At 36.8% G+C, this 20,498-nt stretch overlaps 2 protein-coding genes across 6 annotated transcripts in view; one reads left to right on the plus strand and one right to left on the minus strand.

Annotated features, from left to right (window-relative positions):
* The window catches only part of CEP126 (centrosomal protein 126), a 39,531-nt gene extending 36,004 nt beyond the window's left edge, over window positions 1-3,527 (minus strand). For all 4 annotated transcript variants that reach the window (XM_017816060.1, XM_017816061.1, XM_017816062.1 and 1 more), the window contains exons 1-2: window positions 3,424-3,527; window positions 2,477-2,602 (exon numbers count right to left, since the gene is read on the minus strand). In XM_017816060.1, the coding sequence (XP_017671549.1) occupies window positions 2,477-2,602; window positions 3,424-3,518 (221 nt within the window). In that variant the 5' untranslated portion in view covers window positions 3,519-3,527. The remainder of the gene's footprint in view (window positions 1-2,476; window positions 2,603-3,423) is intronic.
* A 1,251-nt stretch (window positions 3,528-4,778) lies between these two features.
* ANGPTL5 (angiopoietin like 5) lies at window positions 4,779-20,056 on the plus strand. 2 transcript variants are annotated; one of them, XM_017815968.1, is made up of 10 exons: window positions 4,779-4,967; window positions 5,934-6,023; window positions 6,996-7,041; window positions 8,776-8,923; window positions 9,941-10,044; window positions 10,616-10,709; window positions 11,637-11,737; window positions 16,395-16,515; window positions 17,531-17,716; window positions 18,894-20,056. In XM_017815968.1, exons 2-10 carry the CDS (start codon window positions 5,968-5,970, stop codon window positions 19,211-19,213), a joined length of 1,176 nt encoding a protein of 391 aa, XP_017671457.1. In that variant the 5' UTR covers window positions 4,779-4,967; window positions 5,934-5,967; the 3' UTR covers window positions 19,214-20,056. The 2 variants fall into 2 exon arrangements, with proteins under 2 accessions (XP_017671457.1, XP_017671456.1); XM_017815967.1 differs by lacking the exons at window positions 4,779-4,967; window positions 5,934-6,023 and having other exon boundaries at window positions 6,898-7,041.
* The last annotated feature ends 442 nt before the right edge of the window (window positions 20,057-20,498 follow it).

The raw sequence follows: 20,498 nt of genomic DNA on the forward strand, positions 1-20,498 counted from the left end.
CATCTACACATCTTTTAAATACCATCAGGAACAGTGACTCCACTACTTCCCTGAACAGCCTTTCCAATGCTTGACAACCTTTTTCACTGAAAAATTTCCTAGTATCCAACCTAAACCTCCCCTGGCACAACTTGAGGCCATTCGCTCTCATCCTATAGCACTTGTTACTTGGGAGAAGAGACCAAACCCCACCCTGTTACAACCTCCTTTCAGGTAGTTGTAGAGACAGAGGCAGTCTCCCCTGAGTCTCCTTTTCTCCAGGCTGAACACCCTGAGCTCTGTCAGCCATTCCTTATAAGACTTGAGCTCCAGCCCTTTCCCCAGCTTCACTGCCCTTCTCTGGACACACTCCAGCACCTCAATGTCTTTCTTGTAGTGAGGGGCCCAAAACTGAACACAGGATTTGAGGTGCAGCCTCATTAGTGCTGTATGCAGCAGGACAATCACTGCCCTAGTCCTGCTGGCCACACTATTGCTGATACAGGCCAGGATGCCATTGGCCTTCTTGGCCACTTGGGCACACTGCTGGCTCATGTTCAGCCAGGTGTTGACCAAAAATTATCTGGACGATGGGACAGAGTGTACTCGCAGTAAGTCTGCAGATGACACCAAACTGGAAGGAGTGATGGATACACCAGAGAGTTGTGCTGGCATTCATAAGGACCTCTACAGGCTGGAGAAATGTGCTGACAGAAACCTCATGAAGTTGAACAAGAGGAAGTGCAAAGTCCTGCACTTGGGGAGGAACAACACCAGACGTAGGGGCCCTGCTGGACAACAAGTACAACAGGAGCCAACAACAAGCCCTTACCTTTACATGTGTAACAAAGCTAATGGTTCTTGGCTCATACACAGATTTGAGACATGACCTGGTGGTTGATTAATCAATTCCTACCTGCAAAACTGTCTGGGAAAAATATTCAGATTCAAGGAATCTTTTATTGTCAAACTACATTCCTCCATATATGCAATGACCCTTAATTTTTAATTATATTTCACATCTTATTAAAACTGTATGCACTTAATACCTTTCTAACATTAGATAGCTAACTCCTTCTCAGACTTGTCACACCAGACTTCCATTTGAACTGCTTATCATGCTAATAGTTATGCCATTCTCAATTATCACAATTTGAAACAATTTCATTTTATGAATACCATACCTATAATTTTTAACTGGCTCTCCTGAGTAACTTGGATTTATACTGTCTTTCTTAAGGTTGCAATGACATACATATGGAAATGTATTTATGTATCAATGAGTATTAGCTTAACTACACCAGTCTGTCAAAACTATGCAGGCTGTCTGGTATTTGCTTTTACAGTAGAGTATAATATTTCAAGACCAGTAATACAATAAACAGTGTTCATCTGAGATGTGTAGTGTTTCAGTGGTACTGCTCCAGAAAACTAAATTAGATATTTAATTTTTCAACTGAGACTCAGTTTATTGTCTGCAAAGGTTGTGAGTCGCAGTCTTTAATCTCTCCCAGGTGATTATATTTCCTCTTCCACTTTTCTTTATATTTCAAAACATATGTTGACAGCATATACTGTCAAGCTAAAATGGCAGTATAAAAAATATATACCACCTCTCTTAGGAGTTATGAACATATGTCAATAAGTAAACATCGTACAACAGAAATCATCTGACACAGGAACTGTGGGGGATGAGTGTTAATGAGTTAACATGAGGCAGAGGACGCTGGCCTGAGGCTGGGGACTGGCAAGGAGGAACCCATCTGCCTCTACAGAATACACAGGCAAGTCTCCTGTATGTGTGAGCACAAGTCCAGTGTGAGGGAGAAAATCTATTAAAACTACTTACAGCACTTCACTGAAACATTTCAGTGTCTGATTTACTTAATCCATTTGTCACAGAATATTTCATGGCTTTGCATTCTCATGTATGCAGAAACACAGGCTATTCAAAGGTCTGTTTAAAATGTCAGTACAGAATAACTTTATTATAAATATAATCCTGTACTAGAAAGATGTTGCTCTGTGTTTATTGGGAAGCGGGAGCACAGAGCCCCACCACGAAGGGGAGGCTGTGCAGCTGTTATGCTGTGCAGACAGAAAAGCATACACTTCAGAAGGAAACAAGAGTTTCCAGCTTCCCAGTCCTTTCTGTGCAGCTGAGTGCATTTTTCACACATCCATTGAAGCTAATAAAACCCAGGATAATACTAGAAATGCAGATCAGAGCCACAAGACGGACGTGCTACTTACTTTTACTTTATACAATAAGAGGTGACTACAGTGAGTTTCCAAAAATTAGTGAGTAAATCAGAATATTGTTCTTTCTACATTTTATTTGTCCTATAGCAAGAAACTGGATTTGTGAAACTGTTTATCCTAGACTCTGCTAGACCAAGGTGAACATGCAAATAGTAGAGATATATTGAGCTATCTCAGGGTTTTGACTTTTTCTTTTTTTTTTAAATCTTCCACCAAAGGAACCTTAGTTAGTTACCTTCTTCTTCTGTTTGTCTCTATCAAATATTTTTGTGCCTTACTCCGATGTAATTTCTGATCCTCTTTCAATGTCCGACGTTCTTCTTCTAAATCCTGTTCAAAATGAAATTTTAAAGCTCTATCCCTAGTATTGTGTTAAGGACAACAGAAAATGGATTGAACAGCCTGTTTGATTGACTTTAAATTTTTGATTGATTTTTATATTTCCCCTTTTCGGGAAAGGGCAAACTTTATTGATGAGATACAAAATGCTGATATGCCTTTTTTGACTAAGGATGCAATAGTTGGTCCCATCACTGTATGTTATAATCATAACTAACTTTATGCTTATCCAGAAAAGAATGTAATTGCATATTACTGTTTAAAGGGATTTTAAGAGAAGCTTTCCACTCGTCTTTAATGATGATCACCAGCTGAAAAATCTCACCTTTATTATGTTCATTTGTAGGGACATATTTCTGTAGTTATCTAAATCTGTAACATACGGACACATGTACCACAGGGAAAACGATTCAATAGCAAAAACACCCCCTCCACACATCTAAAGTATTAGTTGTTTACACTGAAATTTATTAACATTACTGCATAAAAGCTCTCCACGGAGACAAATCATTAGTGGCAGGAGGCAAGACTGATCTAAGTAGCACTTGGGATGGAAAACACAGTTCCCAGCAGCAGAGCCTCGTAGAAGAACGAAAACAAGAAAACTCCGAAGCTGCCTGAGAATTTGAATTTCCCACAGCAGCTTAAAACCCACGAAGTGTAAATTTTAATTTAAGGCCACCCCTGAGGCGGTCCCTGACCGAGGAGCGGGGCGGGGGCTGGGCCACCGCCGCCCTTGCCCCACACGGGGTCCACACGGGCCCCACACAGCGTAGCCGACCCCGAGAGCCCGCCCGGGGCCCCGGCCCCGGCCCCAGCCCCGCACGGCTCGCAGAAGGATACCCAGGGGCGCTCCGCCTCCCTCCCGCGCTGTCCTGCGGGGCGCCGGGGAGGTGCTGCCCCCGCGCCGCCCCGCCGCCCTTCCCGCTGAGCTCCATCCAGCGCCCCGGGACCGCGGGCAGTGCCGGGCCCCAGCCCCAGCCCCGCTGCATCGTGGCAACCGGGGACGCCGCTTCCTCGCAACGGGGCGGGGCCGCGGCGGGGGAGCGGGAGGGGGGAGCCAGTTGGGCTGGCGTGCCTGTGCTTTCTACAAGCCGGGAGCAAGGGACAGGGTGGGCCCCGGCACCGCCTCGCCTCGCAGGTCCTTGTCGGTCCCCGTGCCAGGGTGGAAGCCATGCTTGGGCGCCTCGCTCTCTCCGTGCCTTCCCGTCCCATCAGGGACACCGGCGCCGGGCACCGCGCTGCTGTCCATCCCCTCTGCACCGCTGTAAACCGCGCACTGCCACTTAAAAACCCAAATCGCAGCCGGTATCCGAACGAAAACACGTCCTCCTGAGTTCCGTTGCCGAGCTCTAGAGCTCTCTGAGGGTGCCTCTGAGGCCTGTTGTTGGTGAAGACTTGGAGTTACAGCATAAACCTTTTTTTTTTTACCACAGGGTGAAGTCATAAAAACAACAACTAAAAAGTAAAATTGTATAAAATTTTATAGAAAATATTAAAAAATACGTTAAATAAAGTTAACACAAAGTAAAAAACAAACAAACAGTAATTTGCTCTTAAAAATGCAAAACTTTTTTTTTTTTTTTTGGCAAAGCAGGGTTGTCTTGGGATATTGGTCTGCCTTGGATGAGCTGTCAGCAACAGGCTAAATGCCTTGGTGATTTCCTGGCGAGACATTTCTTGGCTGTTGTGTTTCAGCTTAAACCAATTCTTCCCCTTTTTTTTTAAATTTTTTTTTCCACTGTGCAGCTGTTCTATGTCTCTGACTAGGAAGGTAAAAATAGTACTCAGCATTTGTAAAATACTTTTCTCCACAGACACCCCGTCCCCCAGCCCCTTTCCCCCCTATTTGTAGCACAGCTTGTGAAGTAGGTGTTACTATTGCCACTTTACAGTCAAGATCACTGATGGTCAGGTTGCCAAATGTGCATAATATTTATAATATCGCAGTTACCACAGTTGAGAAATGACCCTAAAATGGAAGTCTTTCACCTCTAGTTCACAATACTAGCCCCAAATTCACCACCTCTTTGCCCCATCTGCTCACCTGTATTGCAGGTAGAAAAGTGGTTGTCACTTTACCACCATATGCTTTCCAACCCACATAAACTTTTTAAAATCCAAGTTTACCTGATAAAATACACTGTTTCATTTAGGATACTTTCATAGCAGAAGGGTTTATCAGTATGAAGAACTGAGTCACCCAAGCAAGACTGAAGCAGAGCTGGGAAAAAACTGCAGAATTTGAGCCCATGGCACATCTAGAATATTCAAGTTCATGATCAACTCATGCTGGCAGATTTGAGCTTCTTTAGATTTATTGAAAATTTTGATCTAATACAGCACAACTTGAAGCTTCACCTTAAGATACTTTCTGAGACTTAGAAGTAAGAATAGTTTTTATATATCTTTCTCTTTTTCCCTTCTTTACATTTTTCTTACATTCTCACAGTCCTGTTTTGTGGTTATTGGATAATTCCTCCTCATGGGTAACCTCACATCTTTCAGACTGTGGGATGAGAAGGTGACTAGCTGAGGACCTGTATTTCTGAGACATATGATTATTCTAGGACAGCAACTAGCCTTATCTTAAGTAGTTACAGAATGGAAGGTCCAGCTCTGGCAGTTGGTTTGAAAGAAGTTTCATTATTTTACTCTGGGTTAGACACTGATATTCCAGTGAAGGATAAAGATCAGATCTTAAAACTTTGTGGGAGGGATTCTGAGTTTATTACAAGTCTTATTCGAAGGCTGCAGCATAGCTGTGCTGCTGCAGAAACACATTTTTCTTTCCTTCTTTTTGCAGTGGAGGATTAATTTGCTTCATGCCCCATTCCTCCAAACTGTGCATGTGACTGCATGGGAGAAGAAATTTGGTCAATATTCTCAGTATTTTAACCATCCCTTCCTGAAATCTGTCACCTCTGCCTATTTCTGTGCATAGAAAGAAGAAGAAAAACTTTTTTGTCCCTCTTAATGTCATGTATAGATAACCATGAAAATCTTTTCACCTTCCTGAGATTGAACTATGAATCAAAACTTGTGTCTTCTTGAGAGAGTGTCAACTGATGCACTAGTCAAACTCTTGTAATTTTCATATTGGAAAACTATGATTTTCCATGTGGTACTTCAGAAAAAAATAAAAATGTGATTTTGAGAGGTACAGAATAATGAAAGTTGTTTAGAATTTCACAAGAAGCTGAGTATGTTCCTCTCAGGTACACGTGCTTAGTACCCTTTAGCTATTAATTTTAAAGAAAAAAATGGATTAAAAAACTGAATTAAATCTGTATTAAACTGAATTAAAACTGTATTAATCCTCTGCTCCCAAATGCTTTCAAATCTCTTCATAGCAAAAGCTATTGTGTATTCCAACTTCAGACAGGGATGGAGATGAACCACCTTATCAAGACAAATTTGGAACATTATCTGGCTGTACCAGGGTAAGGTACTGTTGAACAGTGTATTCTGAATATTCTTTAAACAGTGTATCTCCCAGTGGTACATTAGAAGCTGAGGTTTCATTTATTCAGCCAGAGCACAGACAATTTAAATTCTTTAATAATTTTTTTCTGTTAAAATATCAGATCCAGTTTTTAGGTACAAAAGTAGTGGACTTGGGTGTGTGAAAACTGTTAGTGCCGCATAGTGGTAATTAAGCTTATGTGGACTACATTTAATTTTCTTCTTTTTTTGGACCATTCTCTTGTACTTTGACATTCTTCAGGGATAAAAATCATTGTACTGAATGATTGTCTCACTCTCAGTACCTGTGTTCCTACAGGTGGTCTCAGACCACAAGACTCCTACTATCCCCCCAGTAAACATTTTCTATGTAATACAAAGTACTAATTTAAAATAATGTTTTTCAGTTTTCTATTTTGAACTTACTTTTATGACATATTCCAAAATTGCCTCCATGCCTGTCCTAGTGCACTACCACCACAATACAAACATCTTCATTTTAATGATAAAAACCTTTGTAAAAATTTGAAGACATCGATTAATACTAGTTTTTCTTTCAAGTAGCCAAGATCACTCATGCCAAATATATACCAATGCTCAAAAGTAGCATATAAGAAAATCTGTCAGAGTTTATCACAATAAAAATATATGTGTTTGATGTGTCATGTAGAGGTGATAAGCAGTAATTTCCCTCAGGATGCAAGAAGTAGTATATAAATTCTGCTGTGCAGTTAAAATATGATTTATTAAATCCAGGCAGTAAAAGAGTGATGTGTTGGCTGCCCTTTGTGCTGTAGACATTCCCAAATACTTAGCTCAGGACTTCATTGTGTACAATCCTTTCCACAGAAATTTGAAACCCGTTTAAAACATTTGCATTTCTTCAAGTAAAAGATGAACTACCACTTTAGGGTAACTTCACTGATTTGTCTTAATATTTTTTTGTTCAGTTTAGGAGAGACTGTCATAAGTAATGGCAAGCATTGTGCATGTAAGGTAAGATTTTCAATTACTTTGCTTAAAAAAGATAATGAATGTAACTGAATGATTTCTCAGAAAAGTGACAGATGTTTTAAAGATGTAGAGTACCTTATTCAAGATAGATACGAAAATACAGAAGAATCAGGTATTTTCAGATTCAGAAAAGAAACTACATTGAAATCGTAGGACTTCAGGATATTAGAATATTTTTGTGTTAATGTCTTTTATTACAGCTCAGTTGTTAGGTCATATTTTTAATCTCATCTGCATGTCTCTAAATGAAGAGTAACTATTGTTTTTGGCAGAGTCACAGTTTTTGCCTGAATTGCTGAGTTCACACTTAATCACTTGTTTCATGTTGGCTTTTGTTAAAGATAAGTATTGATTAAAAATATTTGCTTGAGAGTATTTAATTGAACATCTGGTGAGTAGCTGTGATAATGTCCTGGAACAAGCCATAGTTTCAAGTGATCTATTTATAAATTTCAAGTGATCTGTTTATAACTCTTACATAATTTTTCCTCCTTTACTTTGTAAAAAAAATTAAAGAAACATATTCTTTTACTTTTCTACCATTTATTTCGAGGCACAAAATGCAATTATACTAGTAATTCAGAAACCTTTTTTGTAAAATTTCCTTGTTAAGAGCTTTATGTAATTTTTAGTTTTACTTTTTAAAAGCAAAAATCAGGAGAAAAACCTGTTCAGTGCTTTGCCAGGGCAGTGCCAATACCAGAAAGAGAAAAAATGAAACAGGAAAGAACAACTACGTTGAAGATATATTCAAGTCCAAATAAGTTTTCTTCTTCATTAAAATCTTGAAATGTCTAAGAATCCTATTTCCATTTGAAAATACATCATATGAACATACTGCAAATGGTTTGCTGAGATTATGGAATCAACAAACAAAGACTCTCATGAAAATATGTTGTTTAGTCTTTTGTCAGTGACACATATTTCAGGAATTACTTTTAGCATTTCTTTAAGTGATGACTCAGAGGCACTCCCTTATTTAATGTCACATGGCACTACAGAATAAAAAACTATTAAACAGGAAAATATTATTTTAAATAACATTAATAGGTGTAACTACTTCTACTAATGCTATTATTCTTACTATTTCACATAATTGTGTGCCCATGAATACTGTCTCTTTATTCTTTCCTCTATAAGAACATTTAAAATGCTTTTTTTGTAATGCTGAGTTTGTCTTTAAATCTGCTTGGGACTTCTTGAATGCATAGGTTAATAACTTATGCAAGTATTTCCCTGATCAGTGTCTGAGTAAATAATTTAGGGATTTTCAAGAGTAAAAGTATTTTGCTAATATTTGGTAAATCCAAAAGCCTGCTCCTTTCTGGTGAAAATACTCTGTCAACATTTGAGATGTTTGTTGGGTGTGGTGATTTCTAAAATGTGAGCTTCTGAATTGCAAGATTTTCACATTCTTGCTTCCGGTTCACAGTGCTCACAGGCAGAATACCTCACCAGAAGTGTTGGTGGTATTTTTTGGATTTATGGAGGTTATTCTTTACCCCTGACACTATCTTTTTCTTGTGAGGTATGGCTAAGCAGAAAACATCTAATCGGTTTTGGCCTCAGCTTTGTCAATTATCGCTTGACCAATCTTTAAAGAAAGAGGTTTTGAAGGAAGATCTGTGGAGCAACCTACTTCATTTTGACAGGAGGAGCTATTTTATATATGCTTTATGATCAATTTATTTCCCCCTACATTTTTTGGTACAACAGGACACAAGGAATGTTGGAGCTGTGGAGGGACCACTCAAGGCAGAAGAGAAAAATGAATCTGCAGACATTTCAAAACAAAAAGAACCATGCCTTCTACCATGTGATGCTCAAGCTAAAATTTTACAAGGGGAAAAACATTACATGTGCAGTATGTACTCACAAAAAATACTTTCAGTGATGAGCTATGCAATGTCATACTATGCAATCCTCTGCTATGCTACGTTATTCTGTACCAATTTATCTTTTAATCTTCTTGAGCACATGTGGCGGCCTTTGACCCTGCTGCCCAAATTCTGAGTATTGTTCAGAAAATTTGGGGTGCCCTTTTTTTGGGATGCAGCTGGTGTGGCAAAGTTAAAGTATAATCAATCGTGTGAAGACAGACAAATCCAAGCAGCAGCACAGCTCACGTAGGTCTGTGTTACCCTCTGAATGTCAGTATCTATCTCCATTAGGGAGGAAGAGCAGGATGTCTGTCCCTCATTTAAACATCATAGCTAGGTGTGGGGATGTTAAGTGGGAGTTAGCCAGCTAGTTTGCTATTTAGTTAGTTACATGGGAGTAAATCTGTACTTCAGTTTACCTTTTATACATGCATACACAGTGCACTCTCTATCACTACCTTGATAAACTACACAGCAAGTGATATAATCAGCCTCAGAAAACAATTGTATAAATTCTTGGTTTTCACATATGATTTTTTAGTATATATTATTAATTATCTGTCCAGATGACGATGATGATGATTTTATTTTTAGTGTCAGGGCAAAAAACAGAAGTAGCACAGTGAATGAGCAAATGTAGGATGATAGGAAATCTTATATATCTGTCTTTTATCATTTGCATTTATATTTGTGTGATATCCATTAACTGGTCATCCAATTTGCCAAAGGATAAGATGAAATTCTTCTTAATAAGAAGATGGCTCTTAATAAGAAGAGCCATCACTTCTTAAGATGTCTTTACTCCAATTAACGAGTCTGAAGTTTTTAGCATCTTTGGCTTTAGTCTGTGGTCTCTGTACTACTTTCATTTCACTTTCAGGTGCCATAAGGTAAAACACCTTCACTATTTGCATAGATATCATAAATAAGTGTGTTGTCATTCGGTCAAGAATAATTCTAGATTTATGATGACAAAGTGGATGAACATATTTCTTTTGAAGGAAATTTGCAGGACTCTCTTGTTGAATATGCAAGAAGTACGCAAAAACTGGTAAGAGACATGATGGATGATCAACAGTCTTCTTTGGACTACCTTTCTACTCAGGTACTTTTTTCTTTATCATTAACGTTTGTAGTTGTTATTTCTCACTACAGGTGTTGTTTATGTGAAGAAAAATAAGTATTATTATTGTCATTAAACCAGTAGACCCTATCACCTTTCCTTGTACATTGGGTAGGGTGTGAGTTCCATTTCTATGAGGAGTGATAAGCACCACTTGTTTTACAACTTAGTGTCATACATGGCAGTTGCATAAGTGGAGGACTATTCCTTCCCATTAGTTGCCATCTCCAGTCCTGTTGTATTTGTGCAGATAACATATTACACTATTGTTAGCTCTGATAGTATTTTACAAGCACTTTGCATCACTCAATACAGATAAAAAGCTTTAATCAAACTGAAGGACTTTTTTTTTGAATCAACTGGAATTGTGCCTAAAAATGATTTTGGATGAAAAAAGTAAAAAAGAAGATTGATTTGCCTAATAAAGGTACAATTTACTAAACATCACAAAAACAAACTTCAGATTATATTTACTAGGAGTAAAAAAAAAAATCTTTAGAAAGTAAAATTCCTCATTGCAACCTAATTAAAGATCTTTTATTTGAATTTGCAGGTAAATGAACTCAAGAACAAACTTGTTCTTTTGAATGCAGTAGTTTTGAGAAAGCATCTGGATTCACTTCCTTACAAAGCAGTTCAATCTCATGGTAAATATTTTTCAGATATAGTCTTGACATCTTCCCTTTTTACTTTTGTATCTTGACCAGAAACTAATTAAAGCAAAGGTCAGGAATTGTAACATCAACATTTATCCCATGCTAGTAGTATAAAAACTCTGGAAACTTTATGAACTGTTTAAAAATGTTGTCATAAATACTGCTTTAAATAATTTGTAATTGACAATTCCAGGCATCCTGTTTAGCGTGTTGTTGATTTTTATGCAAAATACCAGGTATGATTATCTGTTAGTAAGTAATCTAATGTTGCTAAATGGCATGTTCTTTTGCAATGAAATAAAGTGTACTGTGCATCTGCAATATCCTTCTTCAAATAGGATTTAAGTCAACTGTTCACTGGACAGTTGATCTTCTTTGTAGTGTCCATCCAAACTAAAGGAAACATTATGTCTAAGCAGCCATGCTGGTTGTGGAAACTACTTCTTTGAGTATATTTAACATGTACCTGGCTTAACACTTAGAGACAAATGGTTTTTCGTGTATACATTATGATGAAAAGGCTTTTACAAGTATAAATACAAGTGTCTGTAGGAAAAAGATACCATTTCCCAGAGAATATGTCTTTTTCTCAGTACAAGTGTAAGAAATAAAATGTAAAAATTTGTAAAATTACCCAGATACATAATCTTTAATTTCTGTATCATATCTATTAAGATTAGAAAGAACTCTCTCTATGCAGTGTAATTTATACTTACTTATGAGCTTAATGGAGATCAGAGAATTTGAATTTACAAGATAATTTCATGACAAAACATGATTTTAAAACTTGCATGAGAAAAAAATGCTATTCTAAATCTTTCATATGTTACCAAGAATAGTAATATTTCTGTGCTTAATCTGTATTTTTTAAAAAATACATTTTGCTAATGAATTTCATCAAATACTTTTTTTCTCTAGGTTTGGACTGCACTCATATTAAAGATACCACTGGTTCAGTTTCTAAAACTCCATCTGGTCTATACATTATCCATCCAGAAGGATCAAATTATCCTTTTGAGGTAATACATTTATCTCTCAGGATAGTCACAATTTGCTTGAGAATATGCACTTAGAATATTTTTATTAGATTTAAGGTGTTTTCCTTGACAATTTCTCAACGGATGAATAAGAAATGTAGTAAATCCTCTGCATGTGTCTGCCGTTACTATAATTTTGACAAGTTTCTCATGTTTTACAAAGAAATTTAATCTCTGTCATAAGAGCCCGTTGTCAGTTTTCATATGCAGTGAAAAATGTACCAAAGAGGAAAACCCAAGGTACTTTCCAGTACCCCTTTTGGACATTTACAAGTGCTGTTCTCTTCTGTGTTAGAGATAAAAAACTGTAGAGCCAATTGACTGATCCATTTGGCTTCTACAATTGGACTTTTGGCTTTTTGAATTATTCTGCTGTATAGCATTGCCTTCTCTTGTGATGTAACTCCACTGATGCCTATAAGCTTCTAAATATAGGGGCAGATGTACATTATTGTGAGGAGCAGGTGCTTAGCTCTTGTCTGAGTATCATTATAACCCAGTCTTGAGGCAGAGAGGCATCTAAAATTTTAGTTTTCATATCCATTTTGCAGGATATATATTCTTAAGACAAACTGCAGCAATCATGCTTCCTATCATCACCTGCACTTTATGTTATTGCTGTGAGTTATAGTGTTCATCTAGAAGAGAATTTTGGGTTAATTTCCTCAGACTCAGGACATTCACATCCATGCAAACACAAGGAATATTTTGTTTTATGTCTTTATTTCTGTTTCAGGCTGTTCTACCTAGAGAAGGCCTTAGTGGAAAAGCAGATATGGCACTTTCAAACCTTTAACTTTGCAGTACATGCTGGAGTCATTAGCTTTTGAAACAGAAACATGACATTTAGGTCAACTAATAAATAGCAAAGTTTAATATCTAACTTTATAGTCTTCTTTTATATATAGCAAAGGAAGGATGAATCCCTTTACCTCTAGCCAATTGGAGCCCTTCAAAATGCTACAAAAAAGGAGATCAAACTGATTAAGAAAAGGCTTCAGAATTATGTTGGGATATCAAAAAAAAAAAAAAATGGACTGCAACCCCCGATACAAAAACCTGTCATTCTCTCTCTACAATGCAGTCAGCTCAGGAAAACAGTCTGTAACGCATCAGCAAGTTCCTCCCATGTAAAAGAAAGGCGAGACATGTTGCAGTGTTCACGGAACAACCATATTTATAGTATAAAGAAAATACTGTCTGCCTCACCCCAGGATGAACCATACCAAAAAGTGCATTTGTTTCAGAATTTCTTTTAGATTGAGGGGGATTCCATTGAGGAAATATTCATACCTTACCCAAATTACTTGTCTCGAGAGATGGTACAATTATGTGAGAAAAGTGATTTCTCAGTTCACTTTTAGGTTTTGACAAATAAATCTGAAATGATAAAATTTCTTTTCATTCAAAATATTTTTGCCACTTTTCCACATTTAAAGGTACTTCCAGAATCTGAAAATCAGTGGAAATGTTCTTTAAGGAGTACAAGAAACAAAAAAGAAAAATCATAATAATTTGATTAAAAGAAAAAGGTAAAAATAAATAATGAGAAGAATATCTGCAGTCATGAAATGAGTGTCTCATTTCTTGTCTGGTAGATGTTGCACAGAACTTAAAAGACAGGGCCAAAAAGTTGTCAGAGAAAAATATGTAAAATATGTGTTCTATAAAGAATGTTATTTTAAGGAAAACTATTTTATGCAAATTCTTTCATGTGTGGAAGCATAAAAAAGGTAGAGGAAATGATAAATGAACAAAAATATCAAGACATTAAAACATTAAAACATAAACAAGAAATTATAATGCATTTTTTAGAGGCTAATAGCCAAGAATTCTGATATAAACAATTTATTTCAATGAGGACCTTTTCAGCAATAAGCTGCCCTTTTAATGTAACGGAAACTAAATGAAAATGTGTTTAGAATCATTTGCATGAAGATACCAGTTTAATGAAGAAAACAAATATTAAACAACTTGATCCTATTCTCATGTTTTCATGTTTAAAACCTCATATTGTCAAAAGTGAGTATAGATTTTGATGCTTATCTTGGGCTAATTGAAACCTGAATTCCAGGGGCAATAAAAATGGTATTGGCAGTGGTATTGGCAGGTTTTTGGCATCTCAGAAAGTTAATTCCAAATGGGCTTTTGTCTGAGCATTTAAACATGAGGTAATTAAAACCAATTTCACTTTTGGAAAAATTAATCGTGATCAATTTCTGATACATTTTTCAATTAGTGAAATTAGATCAATGATATTTGTAAGGTGGATCAGACAAACTAAACAGTTGTTTGGAATATACCTCTTATGCACACTGAAGATGGAAAGAGGAGAAATATTCAATGGAAGCATTCTCCTGCTCATTTAATTTTATTTGCACCTGGCACAATCATGCCCCTCATACCTTGCATGATATGAGACATAGAGCAAACTGTAAAGCCTTATAAGGCTTTTCAATTGCAACATTTCTAGCCTAAAAGGAATTGATGCCTTAAGCCCCTAATGGTTTTTTATTTTTCTAATATTGGTAAGCCTTATAAGTTTTATAAGTAGATTTTAAAAGCAGTAACCCTCCCTCCTTTGTCCCTTCCTCCTTATCCCTTTCCCTGTAGCACCCTTGTTTACACATTCCTTAACCCTCTTACCCCATTCTATGCTCCCTATATCACCCCTACTCCCAAATCCAGTAGAAATGTTTAGTCTTTTGTCAAGGCAAGGCCTAGATTGTTGGCAGAACAGCATATCAGGGCCTAAACCACAGAACACGGTCAAAAACTGGGTTACGATGTACCCTTTGTGCTCTGATGAAGATGAAGATGGGATGAATAGGGGGTCCCGAAATGCACCCCAGACCCATTTTCAGGGGGTGGACCCGGGGCGGACCAGAGTAAAGGCCACAGGGTGGACACATCTGGGATTGGATGGATGGTATTATAAAATGTAACATCTCAGGCACGGCCAGCACGCGTCTTGTAACATCTTAGCCTTGGCAAAATAAACCCTTTCTTATCTCACCCCTAATTAACTGCTCTGGAGATTTTTTCAGCACCTAACTCCCACAGCAACAGAATTAAGAAACTACACAGCTATGACTGTATTTCTCTCTCTCTCTCTCTCTCTCTCTCATCTATCTCATATTTTACTTAGCTGCTGTTTGTATTGGTGCTGTATTTAATTGGCTGATGACCTCTCATGTAGAACCAAATCTGCTCCTTCTGAGAATTATCAACACTCCCACTGAGTTATATTGGACTGAAGATTGCTGTTGTGACCAAGTGGGCTCCTCAGTATTTCTGACTCATAGTCAGAGGAGTAGCCAAGCATGCAATCATCTTCTCAAGACAGCAGATGAGGCAATGGGATTATTTTGAATGACTTTTAGGTATTCGCATTTAAATATTCATTTTGGAATCTTCTGTATTTCTTTTTATTCCTGTTCCACCCTCCCTGGGTGACTGAAATAAGCACATGATTCTCCAGGGAATAAAGCCCACAAGTTTCTTTCGTGCACATGACCCTTACGATGATTCATTTAGTATTTGTGTTGAAAGGATTGCCCAAAGCATCCAATGGCATTGGCTTACTTGAAGATCTAAGATTCCCCAGGTTATATTAGACCACATTGCAGCTCTGTCCTGTTGCTTTCTTGGTGTTCATTGAGAGGATGTTAAGTCACAGAGGCTCTGAATATGATGTTGATGCGTTCCTGCCAAGGAACAAGTCTGGTTTCGTGAAAAATATCTGGCTAGTACAGGCAATGAGGGGGAACATATAACAGACTGCCACAAATTTTGCTGAGGGTTAAACTGACTTACTTTTATCAACTGGCTAAGATTGCAAGTCTCTCTTTTCTGAAATACGTTTCATTGTGTACTTTCCCTGTAACATCAACAAAAATTTCTTTACTCCATCACTTGTGCATCTGCTTAATGTTATGACAGCCAACGTTACATTCTGAACTTACTTTCATTATCACAAGTAGCTCCATAGCTATAAGCATTTTCCAGGTTAATTCTCCTGATATTAATCACATTAGGAGGCACTTACAATGAGCCTCTGTTTTTAAACACTCATTATGTATAGTATCCCTAGAATTACTTTGAACAACTTAGGTGGTGTAGTGTCTAAAAGAGTGAGAAACAAAACAGTCTTAAAAACGCCTTCCCCCCCCTTCCTTCCATGTATTCCCTCCTTCTCCTCAGTGGTGCAGAGGGGTGGGGAATGGGAGTTACAGTCAGTTGTTGTTTCTGTCACTGCTCAGAGAGAGGAGTCCTTCCCCTGCTCCCGTGGGGTCCCTCCCACTGGAGACAGCCCTTGATGGACCTCTCCGTCGTGAGTCCATCCCTCAGGCAGCAGTTCTTCCCAAACTGCTGTCCCATGGGTCAATCCTCCATGGGCTGCAGTCCTTCATGAATGAGCTGTACCCACGTGGGTCCCCCACAGGGGCCACAAATCCTACCTGGGAAAAACCTGGTCCAGTGTGGGCTGCCCTCTCCACGGGCTGCAGGTCTCTGCCAGGACCCTGCTCCATCTTGGGCCCACCTTTATTTAATTAAAATGTTTTCTTCATAACAGCTCCTTCAAGAATGCTTGAAATCTGAATCTGAATTCTGAAGTCACATCTATGTCTATTTTTAGGTTTTCTGTGACATGGATTTTCGAGGAGGTGGATGGACTGTGGTTCAAAAAAGAACCGATGGAATCATTCCATTCCAGAGAACATGGTCTGAATATTTGGATGGATTTGGTGATCTTACTGGTATTAATTTTAAATACTCTAAAGTGCTTCGTATCCTACATTTCTGCTGCCTTTATGTGAGCAACGTTCCACTAAATTGTGTAGGAGTTTTAGTAGTATAAAGTTCTTGTTTCTTAAGTCTTATTTTTACATAAGTATTTTTTTTATCAAATCTGTTGTATGATCTTCTCAGTAATGACTGTGACCCCACTAGAGTCTTTAGCCATTGCTGTCTCACAGGAGGTGTTTAAAATATGATATTTTCTGCCTGAAATAATGTATAGATTGTATTTGCTCTCTTTTCAGATAAAAAAAAATAGCCTATTCAAACCAAATAGTTGTTTTGAATCACATTTGCAAAATATTTCCTTAAAGGAGAGAAAAAACAGTAATATTTCACCATATGTCAAGCAAAGTTAGAAACAGAATGGAAATATTTCAGTAGCTAATAACAACACAATTGTGATAATAATTTTTTATTTCCACCTTTTATCCAGCAAGTCTAAACCCATTTGCTTTATCAGAAGTTTATCTGGGATTGCAATGGAAGCACACAGCTTTTCTGTACAAAAAAGCACAACTCATATGGGGCAACAAGTGCGATTTACGGAGGCAACAAATCCCGAGAATAGGGTTTGTGTTTTGTTGTGTTTCATAGAATGCTAACATTCATCATTTCTCAGTACTGCCCTTAGGAATGCTGAACTCCGTTTTCGCAAGTGGATCTTTAGCACATCCATTTTTTTTTGTGGTTTTCTAAGATATATTGCAGACAAATGTTTGAAATCTATCATGTGGACAATTTTCTAAAAAGTACCATAGAGAAAAAAGATGGTGCCCACATCGAATTCTTTCCATGGTTTTCCTAAGGAAGTAGGAAAATTACTCTGTTCCTTCATTAGTCTTTTAAAGGAATATAAGCCTATCATACAACTTTTATTACATTTGGTTCAGGAAGAAAAGTAGAAAAGAAAGAACAATAATTTTTTCTTTTACAGTTTCCATTTCTAGACTATATATTATATTTCTGTTTAAGGGGAATTTTGGCTTGGACTAAGGAAGATTTTTGACATAGTAAATCAAAAAGCCACTAGTTTCAATCTTTATGTGGACTTGGAATCAGAAAATGACAAGCATGCCTATGCATCATATGATGGATTCTGGATAGAAGATGAAGCATGTTCTTTTAAGATCCATTTGGGGCATTATTCAGGAAATGCTGGTAAGAACTTCCTTCTTTAAAGTATTTAAAAGTAGCTGGTCCCTTTCTTAATATGAAAAAATGCATTCAAAAGAGTAATAATTAAGATAACTTTTAAAAAATTATTTATAATGTGTTTTTCTCTGGCGCATAGTGAACATTTATGCAGATAAATGGTGATGATATAGCAATTTTGGTTATGCCAACATTAATCTTTACATAGTAGGAAATCACTTTATCACTTCAGTGTCCTTAATGGAGTAACAGAATAAACTCTTCTTTAATAAAGATGAATTAAGGAAGGATCTTTAACAGATTCAAGTCCATAGGATATATATAATAAATAAGGGATTTTTTAGGTGTTAGTGTTTATCTATCTAATGGTACAGTTCTTTATATGTCTATTATCTCATCTCAGATTTGTTGATGTTAGTGGAAGTCTTCCTGATGATGCTTTGGTTAATTCAGAAGTGCCCAGACAGTCATGCACAAAGGGTAGAGAAAGAAACTGAGTGAACAAAGTTGGTCTACAGTGTGTAACAGTTACTGGGTGCTACATAGACACAAATTAATTTACAATTTCAGACCTCTCTTAATAGCTAAGTGTGCAAAGGTTTTCATTAAATATTGCATGTCTTACTGCTTTTTTCTCTTTTTTTATTCACATGTTTAGTAATATGCAAGAATGTTCCTTATTACCAATGAAATAGCTATTCTCTAAAGGTGTTGGTGCTTTACTCTACCTGTATTTGTAAGATAGTGTATTTGTATTTCTTTAGTAAGACAACAGAGCCAATAATCACTGACCTTTGAGTTTTAAAATTCCATCTTTTCTCATTAGTCTCTCTGGGACTTTGGACGCATTACTGGAAAATCTTAAATTACAACCCTTTTTGTTTCCTTTATCTTTTCTTCCTCTGTCTTTGAGGACAGAAGCCTTTACCTTCCTAGCCAGTATGCACTGCTAAAAGCAACAACAATATAAAGATGTTGTTTCATTGAATTTCAACTTCTTCCACACTTCTCAGTATTTTATTCTTTTTCTTTGCCTGCTCATTATCTGGTGCTCTTGAAATGTTTTTGAAGAATTCTATTTTTCTAATAAATTCAGAGGAAAAGTTTGTGAGATATGCAATAAGTAAGAAATGTTCTTCCATAAATAATTTTTTTATCTTTCTGTTCTACCTGTTGTGCTTAGGTGATGCATTTAGAGGATATAGAAAAGAAGATAACCAGAATTCAATGCCTTTCAGCACTTTTGATGTTGATAATGATGGATGCAGGCCAGTATGCACTATTAAAGAACAGCTTGTAAAGAGCTGCAGTAACTTCAGTGATAGCACTGGATGGTGGTTCAGCAAGTGTGGCCTTGCAAATCTTAATGGTGTTCATCGCTACACAGGTAGATTTCTTGCAACTGGGATTCACTGGGATACATGGAAAATGAAGAATAAACCAGTCAAAATTAAATCAGTTTCAATGAAAATTCGGAGAACCTATTTTCCATATTTCCATTAGAAATATATCTCTTCTGGCAATTATGTGGAATAATGTATCATTGCAATCATAAATACCTTTCATCTCCACTTGAAGAGTTCAGTCAAAACTTTATTAGGTATTTCTACAATACAGTTACTAATTTTTATTGGGAAATGTCAGCATTTGTAGTGTTCCTGCTTGAGTAAGAAGGTCCTAAAAAGAACTGGGTTTTCAGAAAAAGGATTAAGCTTAGTTCTTGTCAGCTTTTATTCAACTTTTAATTTTATTTACTCTTAGGCAATCTCAGAACCAGCAGAAAAAAATTATAAAAAGAAGTGTAATGATGACCTCTGAATGTACTTTTTCTATGCTCTCTACATATCTGAATTTCTAAGAAATTGCAGCAAATTTTCTTTTAAAAACCTATGTACCTGCCATTTCCATCATAATATTTTGGAAAAATATCTTTTCTCCACCTTGGGTTAATTTTTCAGAATCAGCTCTCCTTTACATATTCTTTATCAGGCAAGTTAAAAATTGTTGCAATGTATATATAGAGTTCAGTATACCCTCAGGTCCTGATCTTTATACAAGTAAGGCTGATACTGAGATTCAAGAACTATGGTCTATTTTGTATTTAATTTCCACAGTCAATATGTTTCATAATCCAATTTTTACTCTACCATTGTCTATTTTACAGTTCACTACAAATTAAAAACTTTTTTTAAAGAAAATGCATAGCTTTGGAATTTTAATTTTTGGATATATGGGCCTGATCTTATGTTTTTCATTCTGATTGTCATTCACTTTGTGAATGATCATATGGTAATGAACAAAACCAATTTAAGTTGTATAAGTACGTTATTAATTCTTTGAATTTCTGTCAGTAAAAATAAAATAATATCAATAAAAATGTGACTATTGTCAGTACAGCAGTGTTTCTGGAACCTGGCATCTAATCTGCAGCAGCTAGGCATGGTATTTCTCATCTTTGCTTCAATTTCAGTAGATCAGCTCTGTAGTAGCACGTGGAATGAAAACAGTTAAAAGCTCTGTGAGTTTTCCCTTTGCTATTTTTTATTTAGGCCAAACATTAATACAGTGAGCAGAAACCATCATCAGTTCAGAACTTCAGTGGTTTAGAACTTCTTCCCAAAGATATACATAGCTATAGGAGAAAATGAAGCTTTTCATAGGGTATGTTACAAGCTTGAGAGAGAGAAAACATTCCTCTTTTATTCTGTGCTTTAGTACTAGTCTTTAACAGTCGGATGTAAAAAGTTGCTAAAAGCAGAAGGCTTCTCTCTGCTAGAGAGAAATTGGG

This window comes from Lepidothrix coronata, unplaced genomic scaffold (genome assembly GCF_001604755.1).
Source record: "Lepidothrix coronata isolate B3197 unplaced genomic scaffold, Lepidothrix_coronata-1.0 Scaffold53, whole genome shotgun sequence".
Classification (NCBI taxonomy): domain Eukaryota; kingdom Metazoa; phylum Chordata; class Aves; order Passeriformes; family Pipridae; genus Lepidothrix; species Lepidothrix coronata.